The 14,281-nt window shown below is 44.0% G+C and overlaps 1 protein-coding gene across 1 annotated transcript in view; it reads left to right on the forward strand.

Moving 5' to 3' along the window:
- Positions 1-14,281, forward strand: part of rxfp1 (relaxin family peptide receptor 1) — a gene marked incomplete at both ends in the record, with an annotated part of 58,061 nt that overhangs the window by 11,210 nt on the left and 32,570 nt on the right. Inside the window, one exon of the mRNA XM_084469165.1 lies at positions 7,657-7,797. Within this exon, the coding sequence (XP_084325291.1) occupies positions 7,657-7,797 (141 nt within the window). The remainder of the gene's footprint in view (positions 1-7,656; positions 7,798-14,281) is intronic.

A 14,281-nucleotide genomic window follows, 5' to 3' on the forward strand; every position in this document is an offset into this window, starting at 1 on the left:
GGATCTATTGATCCTTTCAACAGGTTGCAACCTGGGCTGATATTCATCCTTCAGAACCTCAGAATCCTGTTTCCTCTGAAAGAGACATTGGGACTGTGTTCCACACATCTGCAAGTAAACATACTGCAGCCCCAATAGACAGCTGCATATATGAAAAAAAAAAACACCTAACCCCAAAGTAATTCTAACAAAGGTGTTTTTGTTAGTATTAGGTGTCCTCAATAACATACTAAAAGTTTACCAAAGTTTGACCACTAGAAAGGCCACTAGAAATACCACTAATAATATTCAAGATGGCGTCCAAGATGGGCAGGAAGCCCTTAAAATACACTAACTCCTTCATTATTTGACCTAGCCAAGTAATCTTGGTGTCTAACCCCATGTTTTCTGGGTCTATGAATCCATTGGACTTGTCTAAATTGCACAGACATGATTACATACTTATGGAAAACATGATTTTGTGAGATTACTGTAATGTTTTATATTTGTTTGGGGTGAACCAGAGATCAATTTAGCCTGTCATGTAAAGGCGAGGACACATCGGGCCTAAAATCAGTCAAAGAGTCTGGAGAGGTCAGTGACATGAGTCATATGAGTAGAAAAAATGGAGTAATAACTTTGCTAGCAACCATGCTAACTAAACCCTAGTCAATTACGTGCAATGTAATGGCAGCTAGATGCTAGCGAGCTAATCAGAATCGCTATTTTTAAAATACTAAGAAGGCTCAACACAACATGACACTTTGCTCGTAGTATAATCAGGGTCCATACACATGAACTCCAGCACTGGGAACATTGTTTGTCTACAAGGAGTTACTTAAAATAAAGTTACCTTACCTATGGCAGCAACCGGAAGACAACGGTAGTTAACAAAACCATATTTTTTAGCAAACTCTTTGAACACAAACAGAGGCGTGTGAACCCTCTAAGATGGTCACTCATTTCAATTTAAATAAGGTAATACATATGTAATGCATCCTCTATGTTTTTGAGAAGTGGAATTATACTAAACCCAACAAAGCTAAATTCACAATTGTCAGCAATTCAGAAGATGGTGGAAGAGAATACTAACATTTGATATTGCTTGCCTCATTGAAATGTTGTTGACAGTACAGAGTATACCATTTTGCTCAAACAAAGTTTATCCTTGACTACTTAAACCAGGGTGAGAGGATGACATTGTTGAATTAGCTTGAGGAAAAAGTACATTCCAAATGCAATTTTGATCATGAGTTATGTTGTTGTAAACCAAGAAACTTGCCCCATTTGCTGTAAAAACTTAAGAGATGGCTCTGATGTGGTTGAGGTTCATCAGAAGGGAGCTGATGGAATCAACAATGCAAGTGTACAAAGAGGCGACGACGTTGGTTAAATAGTACACTAAAAATGTCGACAGAAGTACATAAATAAAAAATACATTAAAATCCAACAAGAGAATAAAGTTGAGCCACCAAAAAGAAGTGCCAGAGTGGCAACTTGTCCTTTCAACAGCCAAACTGACTGTCTTTTCTGTGGGACTACGATAACACATGGAAGTAAAGACACAAGTAGTGTTAAGACTGATACGTTCGCAGTGTCCATTCTTCAGTGTTGTCACAATCGTGCAGATCAATGGGCTTTCACTGTGAAAGGCAGGATAGAGTATTATGGCCGTGATCTACATGCTGCAGACTGTGTTTATCACCACTTATGGAGTAGTAGTTTTCGTAACGGATATAACATACCGATGCAGTTCCAGAAAGACCCAGAGGCAAAGCGCAGAAAGTCTGGCCGGACCAAAAATCAAGATCGGGACCAGGCATTCATGAAAGTTTGCTCTTACCTCGAGGGTAATGATGAGGAACAGTTGACAATTACAAATCTTCAAGACAAAATGAAGGAATCTCTGACAAACCTGGATTCTGAACCATATGGAACTCAATGGCTCAAGAGAAAATTGAGAGAACAGTATCAGGACAATGTACATTTCACTGAAGAGGAAGGCCTCCATGACATAGTGACAATGAGAGAGAAGACATCACAAATACTACGGTCTTATTTCAGCGAAAAATAAAAGGATGAGGAATCCCAGAAACAAGCGATCATTCAAACAGCTGCGCGATTGATCAAAAGTGATATCAAGTCCAATGTCCCGTCCGTTGCGGATCAGTATCCGAGCACACAGTCACTTGAGCTTGACTGCCCTTTTGTTTGTTCCTGAGACTCTGCGTACACTTTTGAATGGTCTTTTTGTGGGTAAGGAGACAAGCAGAAAGGTTGCAGGAATTGGACAGGCAATTGTCCAGGCAGTACGACCACGTGCTGTGGTAGCTCCATTACAACTTGGCCTTGCAGTGCAGGCACATCATATGTATCGGTCACAATTCCTGGTGGATACCATTCATGGAATGGGATTTGCTTCATCATACAAGGAAGTTTTACGTTTTGAAAAGAATGCAGCAGATTCAATTGCCCCAGATATGTTAGCAGATGACATAGATGTACTAGACATGGCACTTCATTTTGCTGGGGACAATGTTGACCACAACATCCTTACTATTGATGGTAAGGGGACCTTCCATGGAATGGGAATCATAGCAGCAATCACTCCAGGGCGAAAAAATTACTGTATCATTCCAAGGAGACACATTACTAACCTAGATTTTGCAGTGCAAAGTAAAATCCCAGTCATCGAATATCGCTTTGCGAAACAAGTGCGCCCAAACATCGTGTTCAACGACCTCCCAGCACTGATCTACTGTGACAGAACAGTTGATGTCCTGTGGGAGCTCTCACTGAACTTCAAACAAGAAACCCCAGGGTGGCAGGGAATGATGCATATCATTCATAAAGGACTAGAACACCCAGGCCAATCATCAGTTGTGTTCCTGCCAATGATTGTACTCTGGAGACAAAATGTGTATTTTGTCCACCTTGTATTTTGTTTGTGACCTGGCTATCAAACACAATGCTCCACCCATTATTACGTTCGATTAGCCACTGTACTGGAAAGCAGCAGAGATCATCATGGATGCACCAAAGAGTAGTCCCCTGAAAAGCATAGTCTTAATGCTTGGAGGTTTTCATACTTTTATGAACCTACTTGGTGCAATAGGCACACTGATGGAAGGTACAGGACTGGAAAGTCAGTGCAAAGAGCTTTTCGTGGACATTTGCTAGTGGACAGATGTCTCAATCACCTGGTTGTGTCAGAGTTACAGGAGGATGACTCACAGTTTGAGTCATTGGTGAACCAAGCTGGAGAGATGTACTCATCCATGGTAACGAAAGAAACAACTTTGGAGAGTGCTGCAGCATCAGATATGCTGAACCAAATCAAGGAAAAGTTGGACACGAAGAGGGCAGACCTTAGCACAAGCTGGTCAAAAACCAGCCGGCTGTGGGTAAACTATCAGAAGATGCTGCAGACAGCCCGAGCTCTGATCAAAGCAGATCGTACAAAGAAGATGCACTTGCGCGCAATGTTGGACTGTCTGCCAATATTTGCCGCCGCAGGGCACTACAACTACCTGAAATCGGCATATTTCTACCTCCAAGAGATGTGCCAACTCGAAACCAGACACCCTGATGTACATGACAAGTTTTCCAGGGGTTTTCATGTGATCCGCCGCAGCAACCAGTACTGGGCAGGCCTTAGCTCTGACCTTGTCATCGAGCAGACATTGATGCAATCCTTAAAAAGCAGTGGAGGTTTGACCCATGGAAGTGGAATGACTGAGGAAATGCGAGCATTGTGGACCATGTCTACACCCATCACATTGGAATACAACAACGCCATGCAGGAATTCAATTACCTCACCTACACGACCAGCGAGCAGCACCGAGAATCCTCAGAAGCAAGGATGAATAGAGGATCACTCTTATCTAGAAAAGATCAAGGAAAAGCTTAGCATTACCATTCTCTCCAGACACCATCTCTGAGAAACATTGTAACTGGTGTTGTTGCCAAAGAGGAGGTGAATGTGCATGAGTTTGAGACTGTTGGCAATGAGATCATTGAAAAGATGATTGGAAAACCCGTTTTTGGAATATCCTTCAAATGGAAAGCCTGGGCAAAAACCCTTGCAGATGACTCCACCATCAAAGTTGCAAAAGACCGAACCATTGATCCTGGCAACGGTTCCTGTTCATGTCGAAAACTGGACAGTTTTCATTGTTAAATTCAATGCAGAGACTGAGTTTGTGGGAAGAAAGGATGATTTCCTTTCCAGATCTTCCAAGAAACAAGGACTGATCAATCTTATGACCATGGAGCTGGAGAAGAAGGGCTGCACTGTTATCAATGCATCAGGTGATGCAGACGTTGACATTGTCAAAGCTGCAGTCAAGGCCTCAGAACATCAGCCCACAACCTTGATAGGAGAGGATACAGATTTGCTCATTCTTCTCCTCTACTATGCTGGGACGAACAATAGAGGGCTCTATTTTCGTTCAGACAAGTCCAAAGCCACTAAGGTGTACAACATTAGTGAGATAAAACAAGTCCTGGTTAGTGACTTGTGTTCCCAATTGCTGTTTGTTCATGCCTTCACAGGATGTGATACAACTTCACAGATTTTTAGTGTTGGCAAACAGACAGCATTTCAAAAACGTGTGAATGGGGAATCAACCATTCAGTCCTGTGCAAATATGTTTCTGCTCTCACATCAAGCAAGGAATGTCATAGAGGACCATGGGACCAAGGCAATGGCAGTTTTGTTTGTCGGAAAGAGTACCGATTCACTTGCCTCTTTGCGCTACAACCTATTTAGCAAGAAAATCGTTACCGCAAGCGATTTGTTACCCCAGAACGTCTGCCTCCAACTGAGTCTCTAACCTCAACCAAATATCACTGCCAAAGAGTGTACTTCCAGATCATGGTGTGGATTGGAAAGGAAGGTGACATGAACACATTCGATTGGGGATGGAAACTGGTGGAGAACCAGTTCCTGCCAGTTATGACCAATAAGACTGCTGCCCCAGAAGGCCTCCTGAAGATGATCCACTGTAATTGCACAACTGCCTGCCGAACACAACGGTGCAGTTGCAGGGCATATGGACTACCATGTATGCCTGCTTGTGGACCATGTCAAGTTGGGAATTGTGAGAATCACTATAATCAACCTCTATGGGAGGATGAGAGTGACGACTAATGGTCTATCTAGTGAAGGTCACAGTGCAAAATAATTTAAAAAATAAACCATAATAAGAGGAAACAACTGAAGAAAATAGAAAAAAGCAAAAGGCAAAAAAAACAAAACGCATAAAAAATATATATAAAAACAATAAAACACAAAAAAATGAAAGGGGTTAGCGGTACTGAGCCTTCACGTGGCAGCCCTGTTTTGACTAATTTTACAGTACCACACAGTTCTAATTAATTTATTCTTTATTTTAATCAAAAGAATGGTTATGAACCACAGAAACCACCACCACAAGGCAAAACGATATGAGAAAGGAGAAATATGCAATTACTTCAGGGAAATTGTACTTATTTTACTATAAATATGCTTGTAACCAATTGTTTTAATATATAATTGTACTTGTGATCACTTATTTACCATGCAAATATGCTAATTAGAATATAACATGGCCAAAACATGTATCAGGCACCAGTATTCCTGGTCTAGGAGGAATACAAAGGACTAATGGTAATTTTTGGGACCTGACAGCGGAAAATGGGGCCTTTCTTGGAATCAAACTTTGGTAAACATTTAGTATATTTATAAGTACATCTGATACTACTGTAATCCACTGAGAAACCTTTTGTTAGAATTAGTTTGGGGTCAAGAGTGGTGCCTCCCCCACGTCCATCCAATTTCTCTTGGTCCATCTCAGCCCTCCTCTCCCCTCTCCTCTCCTAACATCCTTTCCTCTCTTTTCTCCTCTCCTCTTTTTCCTCCTCTCCTCCTCTCCTCTCCTCTTTCCTCTCTCTCCTCCCCTCCTCTCTTCTCTCTCCTCCTCTTCTCTCCTTTCCTCCTCTCCTCTCCTCCTCTCCTCTCTCCTGTCCTCTTTCCTCCTTTCCTCTCCTCTCTTTCCTCCTCTCCTCTCCTCCTCTCCTTTCTCTCCTCCTCTTCTCTCCTTCTGTCCTCTCCTCTCCTCCTCTCTCCTCTCCTCTCTCCTCCTCTCCTCTCCTCTCCTCAGTTCTCAGTATCTCAGCTTCCTAGCTCAGTTTCTTTAGGATAAAACAGTATGAAACTGTTCTCCTCACACGGATAACAACTGGAGAATCCAGCAGTGAATGAGTAGTCATGTATTCATGTAGCACATGTCATGGTAGCATGATCATTTAAAGACATGTGATAGTAGAAGTGATGTCTTTGATCAGATATTCTCCGCCCAAAGAAATGAAAAACATTGCCCAGAAATAGATTTGTTTCAAGATGTTGAACTGGTTCTGCCTGTGAGATAATCCTCCCTTCTTGTTGTTGTCGGTGAATGAACCTCTGTATCAAACCTCATTCCTTTAATCCAATTTCAACACTCATAGTAATGCAGAAACACGATTTACCCCACACAACATAGTCACCAAGGGATGAGTGTTGATGTGTTGAGTATTGATGTGTTGATGTGTTGATGTGTTGATGTGTTGAGTGTTGAGTGTTGAGTATTGAGTGTTCACAGAGACCCTGGGATCTAATGCTCCTTTCAACCAGTTGCAGCCTGGGCTGATATTCATCCTTCAGAACGTCAGAATCCTATTCTGAAAGATACATTGGGACTGTGTTCCACACGTCTGCAAGTAAACATACTGCAGCCCCAAAGATCCCTCTCTTACTCTCATTGATAAGTACATGAGGCAGGCAGTAAGACAGACAGTAAGCACTGAGTGGTGCCTCCCCCACGTCCATCCAATTTCTCTTGGTCCATCTCAGCCCTCCTCTACTCTCTCCTCTCCTAACCTCATCTCCTCTCTTTCCTCCTCTCCTCTCCTCCTCTCCTCTTTCCTCCTTTCCTCTCCTCTCTTTCCTCATTTCCTCTCCTCTCTCCTCTCCACCTCTCCTCTCCTCTCTCCTCTCCTCTTTCCTCCTTTTCTCCCCTCCTCTCCTCTCTCTCCTCTTCTTCTCTCCTTCTGTCCTCTCCTCCTCTCTTCTCTCCTCCTCTCCTCTCTCCTCTCCTCTCCTCTCTCCTCTCAGTACTCAACAGTTCTCAGTATCTCAGCTTCCCAGCTCAGTTTCTTTAGGATAAAACAGGATGAAACTGTTCTGCTTACAGAGATAAAAACAACTGGAGAATCCAGCAGTGAATGTAGTCAGTGTTGAGTATTGAGTGTTGAGTATCGAGGGTAGAGTATCTATGTGTTGAGTTTTGAGGGTTGAGTATCTATGTGTTGAGTATCGAGGGTAGAGTATCTATGTGTTGAGGATCGAGGGTTGAGTATCGAGGGTAGAGTATCTATGTGTTGAGTATTGAGGGTTGAGTATCTATGTGTTGAGTATTGAGGGTTGAGTATCTATGTGTTGAGTATCGAGGGTTGAGTATCTATGTGTTGAGTATCGAGGGTTGAGTATCTATGTGTTGAGTATCGAGGGTTGAGTATCTATGTGTTGAGTATCGAGGGTTGAGTATCTATGTGTTGAGTATCGAGGGTTGAGTATCTATGTGTTGAGTATCGAGGGTTGAGTATCTATGTATTGAGTATCGAGGGTTGAGTATCTATGTGTTGATGTGTTCCAGGCTGGAACCTCACACAGCCGGGGGGCGTGGCCTGTCCTCTGGGCTTCTTCCCCTGTGGGAACCTCAGCCTCTGTCTGCCCCAGCTGCTGCACTGCAACGGCCTGGACGACTGTGGCAACCAGGCGGACGAGGAGAACTGTGGTACGACTCCTCTTCCTCTTCCTCTCATTCTCCTCCTCATCCTCCTCTCATCCTCCTCCTTTCCTCCTCGTCCTCCTCTCCTCATCTCATCCTCCTCACCTCTTCTCCACCTCCTCCTTTGTTCCTCTTCCTTTGCTCCTCCTCCTCCTCCTCCTTGTCCTCCTCTCCTCCTCACCTCCTCTCCCCCTGACCTCCTCTCACCACATGCCTACAGCTGTCTTCCTGGCACAAGGCTTGAGGTGATGTTTCCATGTTTCAGTTCCAGTCAATACCTAGATACATACAGGCCTGTCAATACCTAGATACATACAGGCCTGTCAATATATATTCAGCCTGACAATACCTAGATACAGCCTGTCAATACCTAGATTAGGGCTGGGCGATAAAACGATAACAATATGTATTGCGATAGACACTTAATCAATATCAATAGAAAATGCGTTCGATAGATGGTTTCGATACTTTTTTTCCTTGTTGGAAGTTAACGGAGCAAAGAGTCAAGCTCCGCTTTGAACCAGAGGTTGCAAAGTAAGGTTGGTTGCATGAACAAAGGCACGCATCCTCTGATACCTGTGGAGAGCAACGTATGGAGAGACACGCCAATGGCCAATTATGTAACAGTATCAAGTTTGGCTGCGCCATCTCGTCTCGAGTGTGTGTTTCATAACATAAACAGCGCGATGTGAGAAACGAAAGATGAGTACCGCAACAAGTGAGGAAATTGTAAATAATATGTATGAAGATAGTTCTTATTAGATCTCAGGCGCCGCGGCCAGCATTGGTTCATGACAGTACTGGACATATCTCCATGTCCCATTTCCCCCTTTGATGGCATTATTATTCTGTTTAATGTAGTTATAACATGGATAGCAAGCATAACAACAAAATCGCTAATAGGCGCTAATCGCTAGTTAGCGGAAATGCTAACTAGCGATCTTTACAACATGGATGATGGTTCATGACAGTACTGGACAAATTTCCATGTCCCAACAACAATGACATCCATATGTTCCATGTTCCATGTTCTAGGGACTCCAGGTTGAAGATAAGCTTTAATCCACCTACCAAGTAATGCAATAGTGATCTCATCTCTTATGTTTACATTTAACACTGCGAATGTTTTTAGAACACTTTTTTGTAGCACATGTTTTTGAGCACTTTATAATTGAGTTTTCATTGTGATGTTCATTTTCATTCAGACTTATGTTTATATTTATTTGAGTTTTCCATGGTTGTGTTGACATTCATTTTCCCTGTCTGCCTACAATCAGGGGAAGGTTAAGTTTAAAATAAAACTGTTTACGTTTATATTTTTCGACCGATATGAAACACTTATATCGTGATACAGTTTTCAGCCATATTGCCCAGCCCTAACCTAGATACATACAGCCTGTCAATACCTAGATACAGCCTGTCAATTCCTAGATACATACAGCCTGTCAATACCTAGATACAGCCTGTCAATTCCTAGATACATACAGCCTGTCAATACCTAGATACAGCCTGTCAATACCTAGATACAGCCTGTCAATACCTAGATACATACAGGCCAGTCAATACCTAGATACAGCCTGTCAATACCTAGATACATACAGCCTGTCAATACCTAGATACAGCCTGTCAATACCTAGATACATACAGCCTGTCAATACCTAGATACATACAGGCCTGTCAATATATATACAGCCTGTCAATACCTAGATACATACATGCCTGTCAATACCTAGATGCATACAGGCCTGTTTATATATATTTGCCTTGAGGTCATACCTTCCAGCTGTCAGAGAGAGGGAGAAAACACTTTTTCATTTACTGGGTGAACCATACAAGAATTCCAATGCCCCTGTGCACCTGTACTTGGACAAATGACAAAATAAACACTTGAACTGAGAGAGAGAGCGAGAGAGAGAGAGAGAGAGAGAGAGAGAGAGAGAGACTTTTTGACTATTAAAATTACTTATTTTTTATCACTCGATGTGATACCTCATAAAACATACCTCATCTTTCATTTCTGTTAAGTCAAACCAAAATAAACAAAAAATATAACTATTGTGTTAAAACTGGAAAGAGATACCATCAGTGGAGTCCACTGAGCATATGACACCACCAATGCACCACCGCTGGTTGAAAACCAAAAACTCATCAGTCATTTTATGGTATGCAAAATCAGCTGCCACCCTGGTCCTGACCGGGTGTCCGGGGCTGGGCTAGGGTTGCCAACCGTCCCGTAAAATACGGGATCGTTCCGTATTTGGCAACTAAAAGACCTGTCCCGTAATGAACTGATACGGGACGCACTTTGTCCCGTATTTTGGGGTCGTAATCGCGTGAACGCGTCTGCCCGCGATCGCGCATAACTCTCCCCCCCCCCCCCCCCCCCCGTCAACAACCTGGTCTGCCCGCGATCGCGTATAACCCCCCCCCCCCCCGCCCCCGGTCAACAATCTCGTCTGCTCGCGATCGCGCATATCCGTCCCCCCCCCCCCTCAACAATCTCGATCAAGAGGTGTCCCTTATTTGAAACTCTGGGAGTTGGCAACCCTAGGCTGGGCAGAAAGGGCAGGTTGGCATGACATCAGGGTTGAACCTTGAAACAAAAAGATTAGTGGGGATGGCCAAGTGAAGTACGACTGGGAGGCTTGTACTGACTTGCCTGACCAGCTGCTTGAAAAACAGGGATTTACTGCATATGTGATTTTCGGTCAATGAGGCAAAACTTCAGTCAGTGAGTTCAAGTGACTTGAACAAATGAGTCCATAATAATAAGCCCTTCCTCGATCAATTTATCCACCAAAGTGGTTTCCAATAAAAAAAACAAAATGGCTTTATTCATGCGGGAGGCGGATCTGATGTTCTTTCCACCACCAGTTACTTTGCACATCGCCAATAAAGCATCCTCCACCGTCACCGAGGTGTCTGGCAGGCACCTGCAGCGATGCCTAGGAGTGAATACGAGTCGGGGCTTGATGGAACTACCTGTTGTTGCCATCCTACCCCACGGTGAATGTAAAAATGATACTGGTGATGTGCCAAATCAATCAAAATCAAATTTTTTAAACAATATTACACTTGATTTTAGACAGCTACTTGCTACTTACTTATTTATTGAAAATAAATAAGTAAAAAAGACGCCAACATTGGCAAAAAGCCGAAACGATCACGCACTGCTCTCAACATGACCAACTCCGTCAGAGAGAGAGGGAGAGAGACAGAGAGAGACAGAGAGCCAGACAGACAGACAGACAGACAGAGAGAGGGAGACAGACAGACAGACAGCGAGAGGGAGACAGACAGACAGACAGAGAGACAGACAGACAGAGAGGGAGACACAGACAGACAGACAGACAGACAGACAGACAGACAGACAGAGAGAGAGAGAGTTCACCACTCGGGTTGAACTGGATTCAGTGGATTTCCCCCTGGTTCTAGTCTCACTCTGAAGAACCCAGGTAATTACGTTCCTCAGACCATGAGTCCTCCCATGTCTGGGTTCTCCTCACACTACGTAGCTCTGCTTCAGCCCACACCTCAGTGTAGTCTGAGGAATGTTTTTGTTGTTCTGTACCTTTATTTGACCAGGAGAGCCTTGTGAGAGTGTCCTGACATGATAGAAGTGCAACAAGTCATTAAATATTTCCACAGACAACAAATACCATTTCAGTTCAAACCGATGAGGGGAAACATGGAGATTCACAGAGAGACCGCCGGAGGGCAACATTATACCTCCACTCAAGCTCTTAAAACATTTACAGAAATAAGTTCCTACATTCTGAGGTCAGTCAGAAGACAATTCAACGTGGAGGGGCGAAAGAGCTGCAAGCTTTGGTCCTCAGCTCTCTGCGTATGCTAGGAACCAATGGAGATAGAGACGAGTGTCGGTCCCCAGAGGCACTCCCACAGATCTGTTGGTCTAAGGCCAAGAGTGTTAGCAGTAGTAGTGATCCTCAGTGCACCCTGATAAGCCATATACAGACTCTGTGATGTGTCAGATTGTTAGCAGTAGTGAACCTTAGTGCACCGTGATAAGCCATACACAGACTCAGTGAGTGACACTGTGAGTGTCAGCAGTAGTAGTGAACATAAGTGCATGCCGTAGATTGGCATAAAACAAGTTTTCTCTGGACCAGAAAAAAATATATACTTATTACGAAAAAATAAACCAAGTTTCACCTGTAGTTTGTTGATCTGATTTAGAATATCTTCATTAAAAGACAAAGTCAATAAGGAAGCAAGGAAACCAAGATATTTGAAGGAGTCCACTTTTCAATCTATTTCGATTTTCCCGGCTCCAGACGACACCATGAGATTGATTTGTTTGCGTTTGGCCCTCCTCCAGGCCACCCTCCCTCAGAAGACTACCTGGCCCAGAGGGACAGACAGCAGGCGGCTCCAACGCTGTACAAATGTTAGAGTGTGTCATGCCAGTGTGTAGAGAGACATGGACACAAGGACCCGATGAAAGGGTTGTCATTCATCTCTCTAAAGGACAAAGCTGTGAACCACCTTAAGCCGTCTTACTGTGCATTGTCCTGAAGCTATATCGGTGCTGGAGGTTTCTGGCACAAGACTTCTAGCTTCAAGATGTTCTTTTATGCTTATTTCTTTGGCAGAGGATCAACGTCTAACGTTGGAAGACGCTGCCAGCTAAATTATGATTCTGACAGAAGTAAATATGTAAAAGAATACGGCTAACTTAATTATTCAGGGTATTTACTGAGTTCAATCTGTTGAGTCCTTCTGAACACTGTCCCTGATACACATCTCTCCTCCTAGACCCATATTCACCTCCTCTCCTCTCCCGTCCTCTCCTTTCCTTTCCTTTCCTCTCCTTTCTGCTCCCCTCTCCTCTTCTCCTCTCCTCTCCTCTCAACTTGTCCTCTCCTCTCCTCCTCTATCCTCTCCTCTTCTCCTCATCTCCGCCTCTCTCCTCCTCTCTCCTCTCCTCTTGTCCTCTCCGCTCTCCTCCCTTCTTCTCCTCCTCCTCTCTCCTCTTCTCCTCTCCTCCATCTTCTGTGTAGTCAAGCGTGCACATATCCCCTGTACATCTCCAGCCTGGAGGTAACGCAGAGATCATCACATTCCTATCTTGTGCATAAGAAGTCCCATCAATGATCCTTAGAATCAGTCCTATTGTGCATTCACACATCTACACAAGAATGGGTGAGATGCTGATTAGATTACCTTTTATTCCCATTGTCTGTTAATCTGCTAATGTAAACATCCACAAACATGTGACAGGTGGCTTTCACACTGTTGGTATTATTATTTTCTCTTTACTTTGATTATTGTGTTTATTTAGCTCATCGAGTTGTACTTTAGCTCATCTAGTTGTACTTTAGTTGTGGGTTGACCTAGTGTTAGCCATTACATTGAGCTCAAGCCCAGCTCAATGTAAAGCTAACATTCCGCTTGTTCTACTTGTAGCTCAGTGTACAGCTGTTCTCCAGAGTGTTCCTAGTCTAGTTCTACTTGTAGCTCAGTGTACAGCTGTTCTCCAGAGCGTTCCTCTAGTTCTACTTGTAGCTCAGTGTACAGCTGTTCTCCAGAGCGTTCCTCTAGTTCTACTTGTAGCTCAGTGTACAGCTGTTCTTCAGAGCCTAACGTTTCTCCAGTTGGTCAGAGGTGTGCAGGACAGTGTGTTGAGGAAACGGCTCTGGCCGGGAGGGCTCCAGACAGTCGGCAGCAGACAAATGGCCCTGGTTCCTCTCTGTCTGCCTGGTTCCTCTGTGACCGCCTGGTTCCTCTCTGTCACTGCCTGGTTCCTCTGTCACCGCCTGGTTCCTCTGTTACCGCCTGGTTCCTCTCTGACCGCCTGGTTCAGCTGTTACCGCCTGGTTCCTCTGTGACCGCCTGGTTCTTCTCTGACTGCCTGGTTTAGCTGTTACCGCCTGGTTCCTCTGTGACCGCCTGGTTCTTCTCTGACTGCCTGGTTCCTCTGTCACCGCCTGGTTCCTCTGTGACCGCCTGGTTCTTCTCTGACCGCCTAGTTCCTCTGTGACTGCCTGGTTCCTCTCTGAGCGCCTGGTTCCTCTCTGACCGCCTGGTTCCTCTTCCTTTGGATGGTCCGGTTGGCTCCAGCTCTCTACAGGACTTTCCACACTCTAATGGCAAAAGGGAAAGTTGTTGAAAATAACTTTTAGAGGAAAAATAGGAAAGTTGACTTCAGAGGAAAACAATTATCCCAGTGCTGGGTTCATTTAAGTATCAATGTCACACTTGCCTTTCTATTACAGCCTGAATTGTCCATCTGGCTGTCATCTGTGACTTTGCTAATGGAGGCTGTGATCCAGTTCAAAGGATTTTTCAGAACATCAATTGGCTTCCGTTTCCCTGATAAGCAAAACTAACGTGGTTTCTTCCTGCCTTTGGTGGTCTCAAAAATTTAAGCATATCGTTTTTGAATCTGTTTAGATTGTATTCCACTGTTAATAATTGTTCTGATCCAAAGCAAGGATCAGAAGGTGATGAATTTGGTGGACGTCTA

The sequence above is a fragment of the Micromesistius poutassou genome, assembly GCF_964030765.1.
Source record: "Micromesistius poutassou genome assembly, chromosome: 6".
Classification (NCBI taxonomy): domain Eukaryota; kingdom Metazoa; phylum Chordata; class Actinopteri; order Gadiformes; family Gadidae; genus Micromesistius; species Micromesistius poutassou.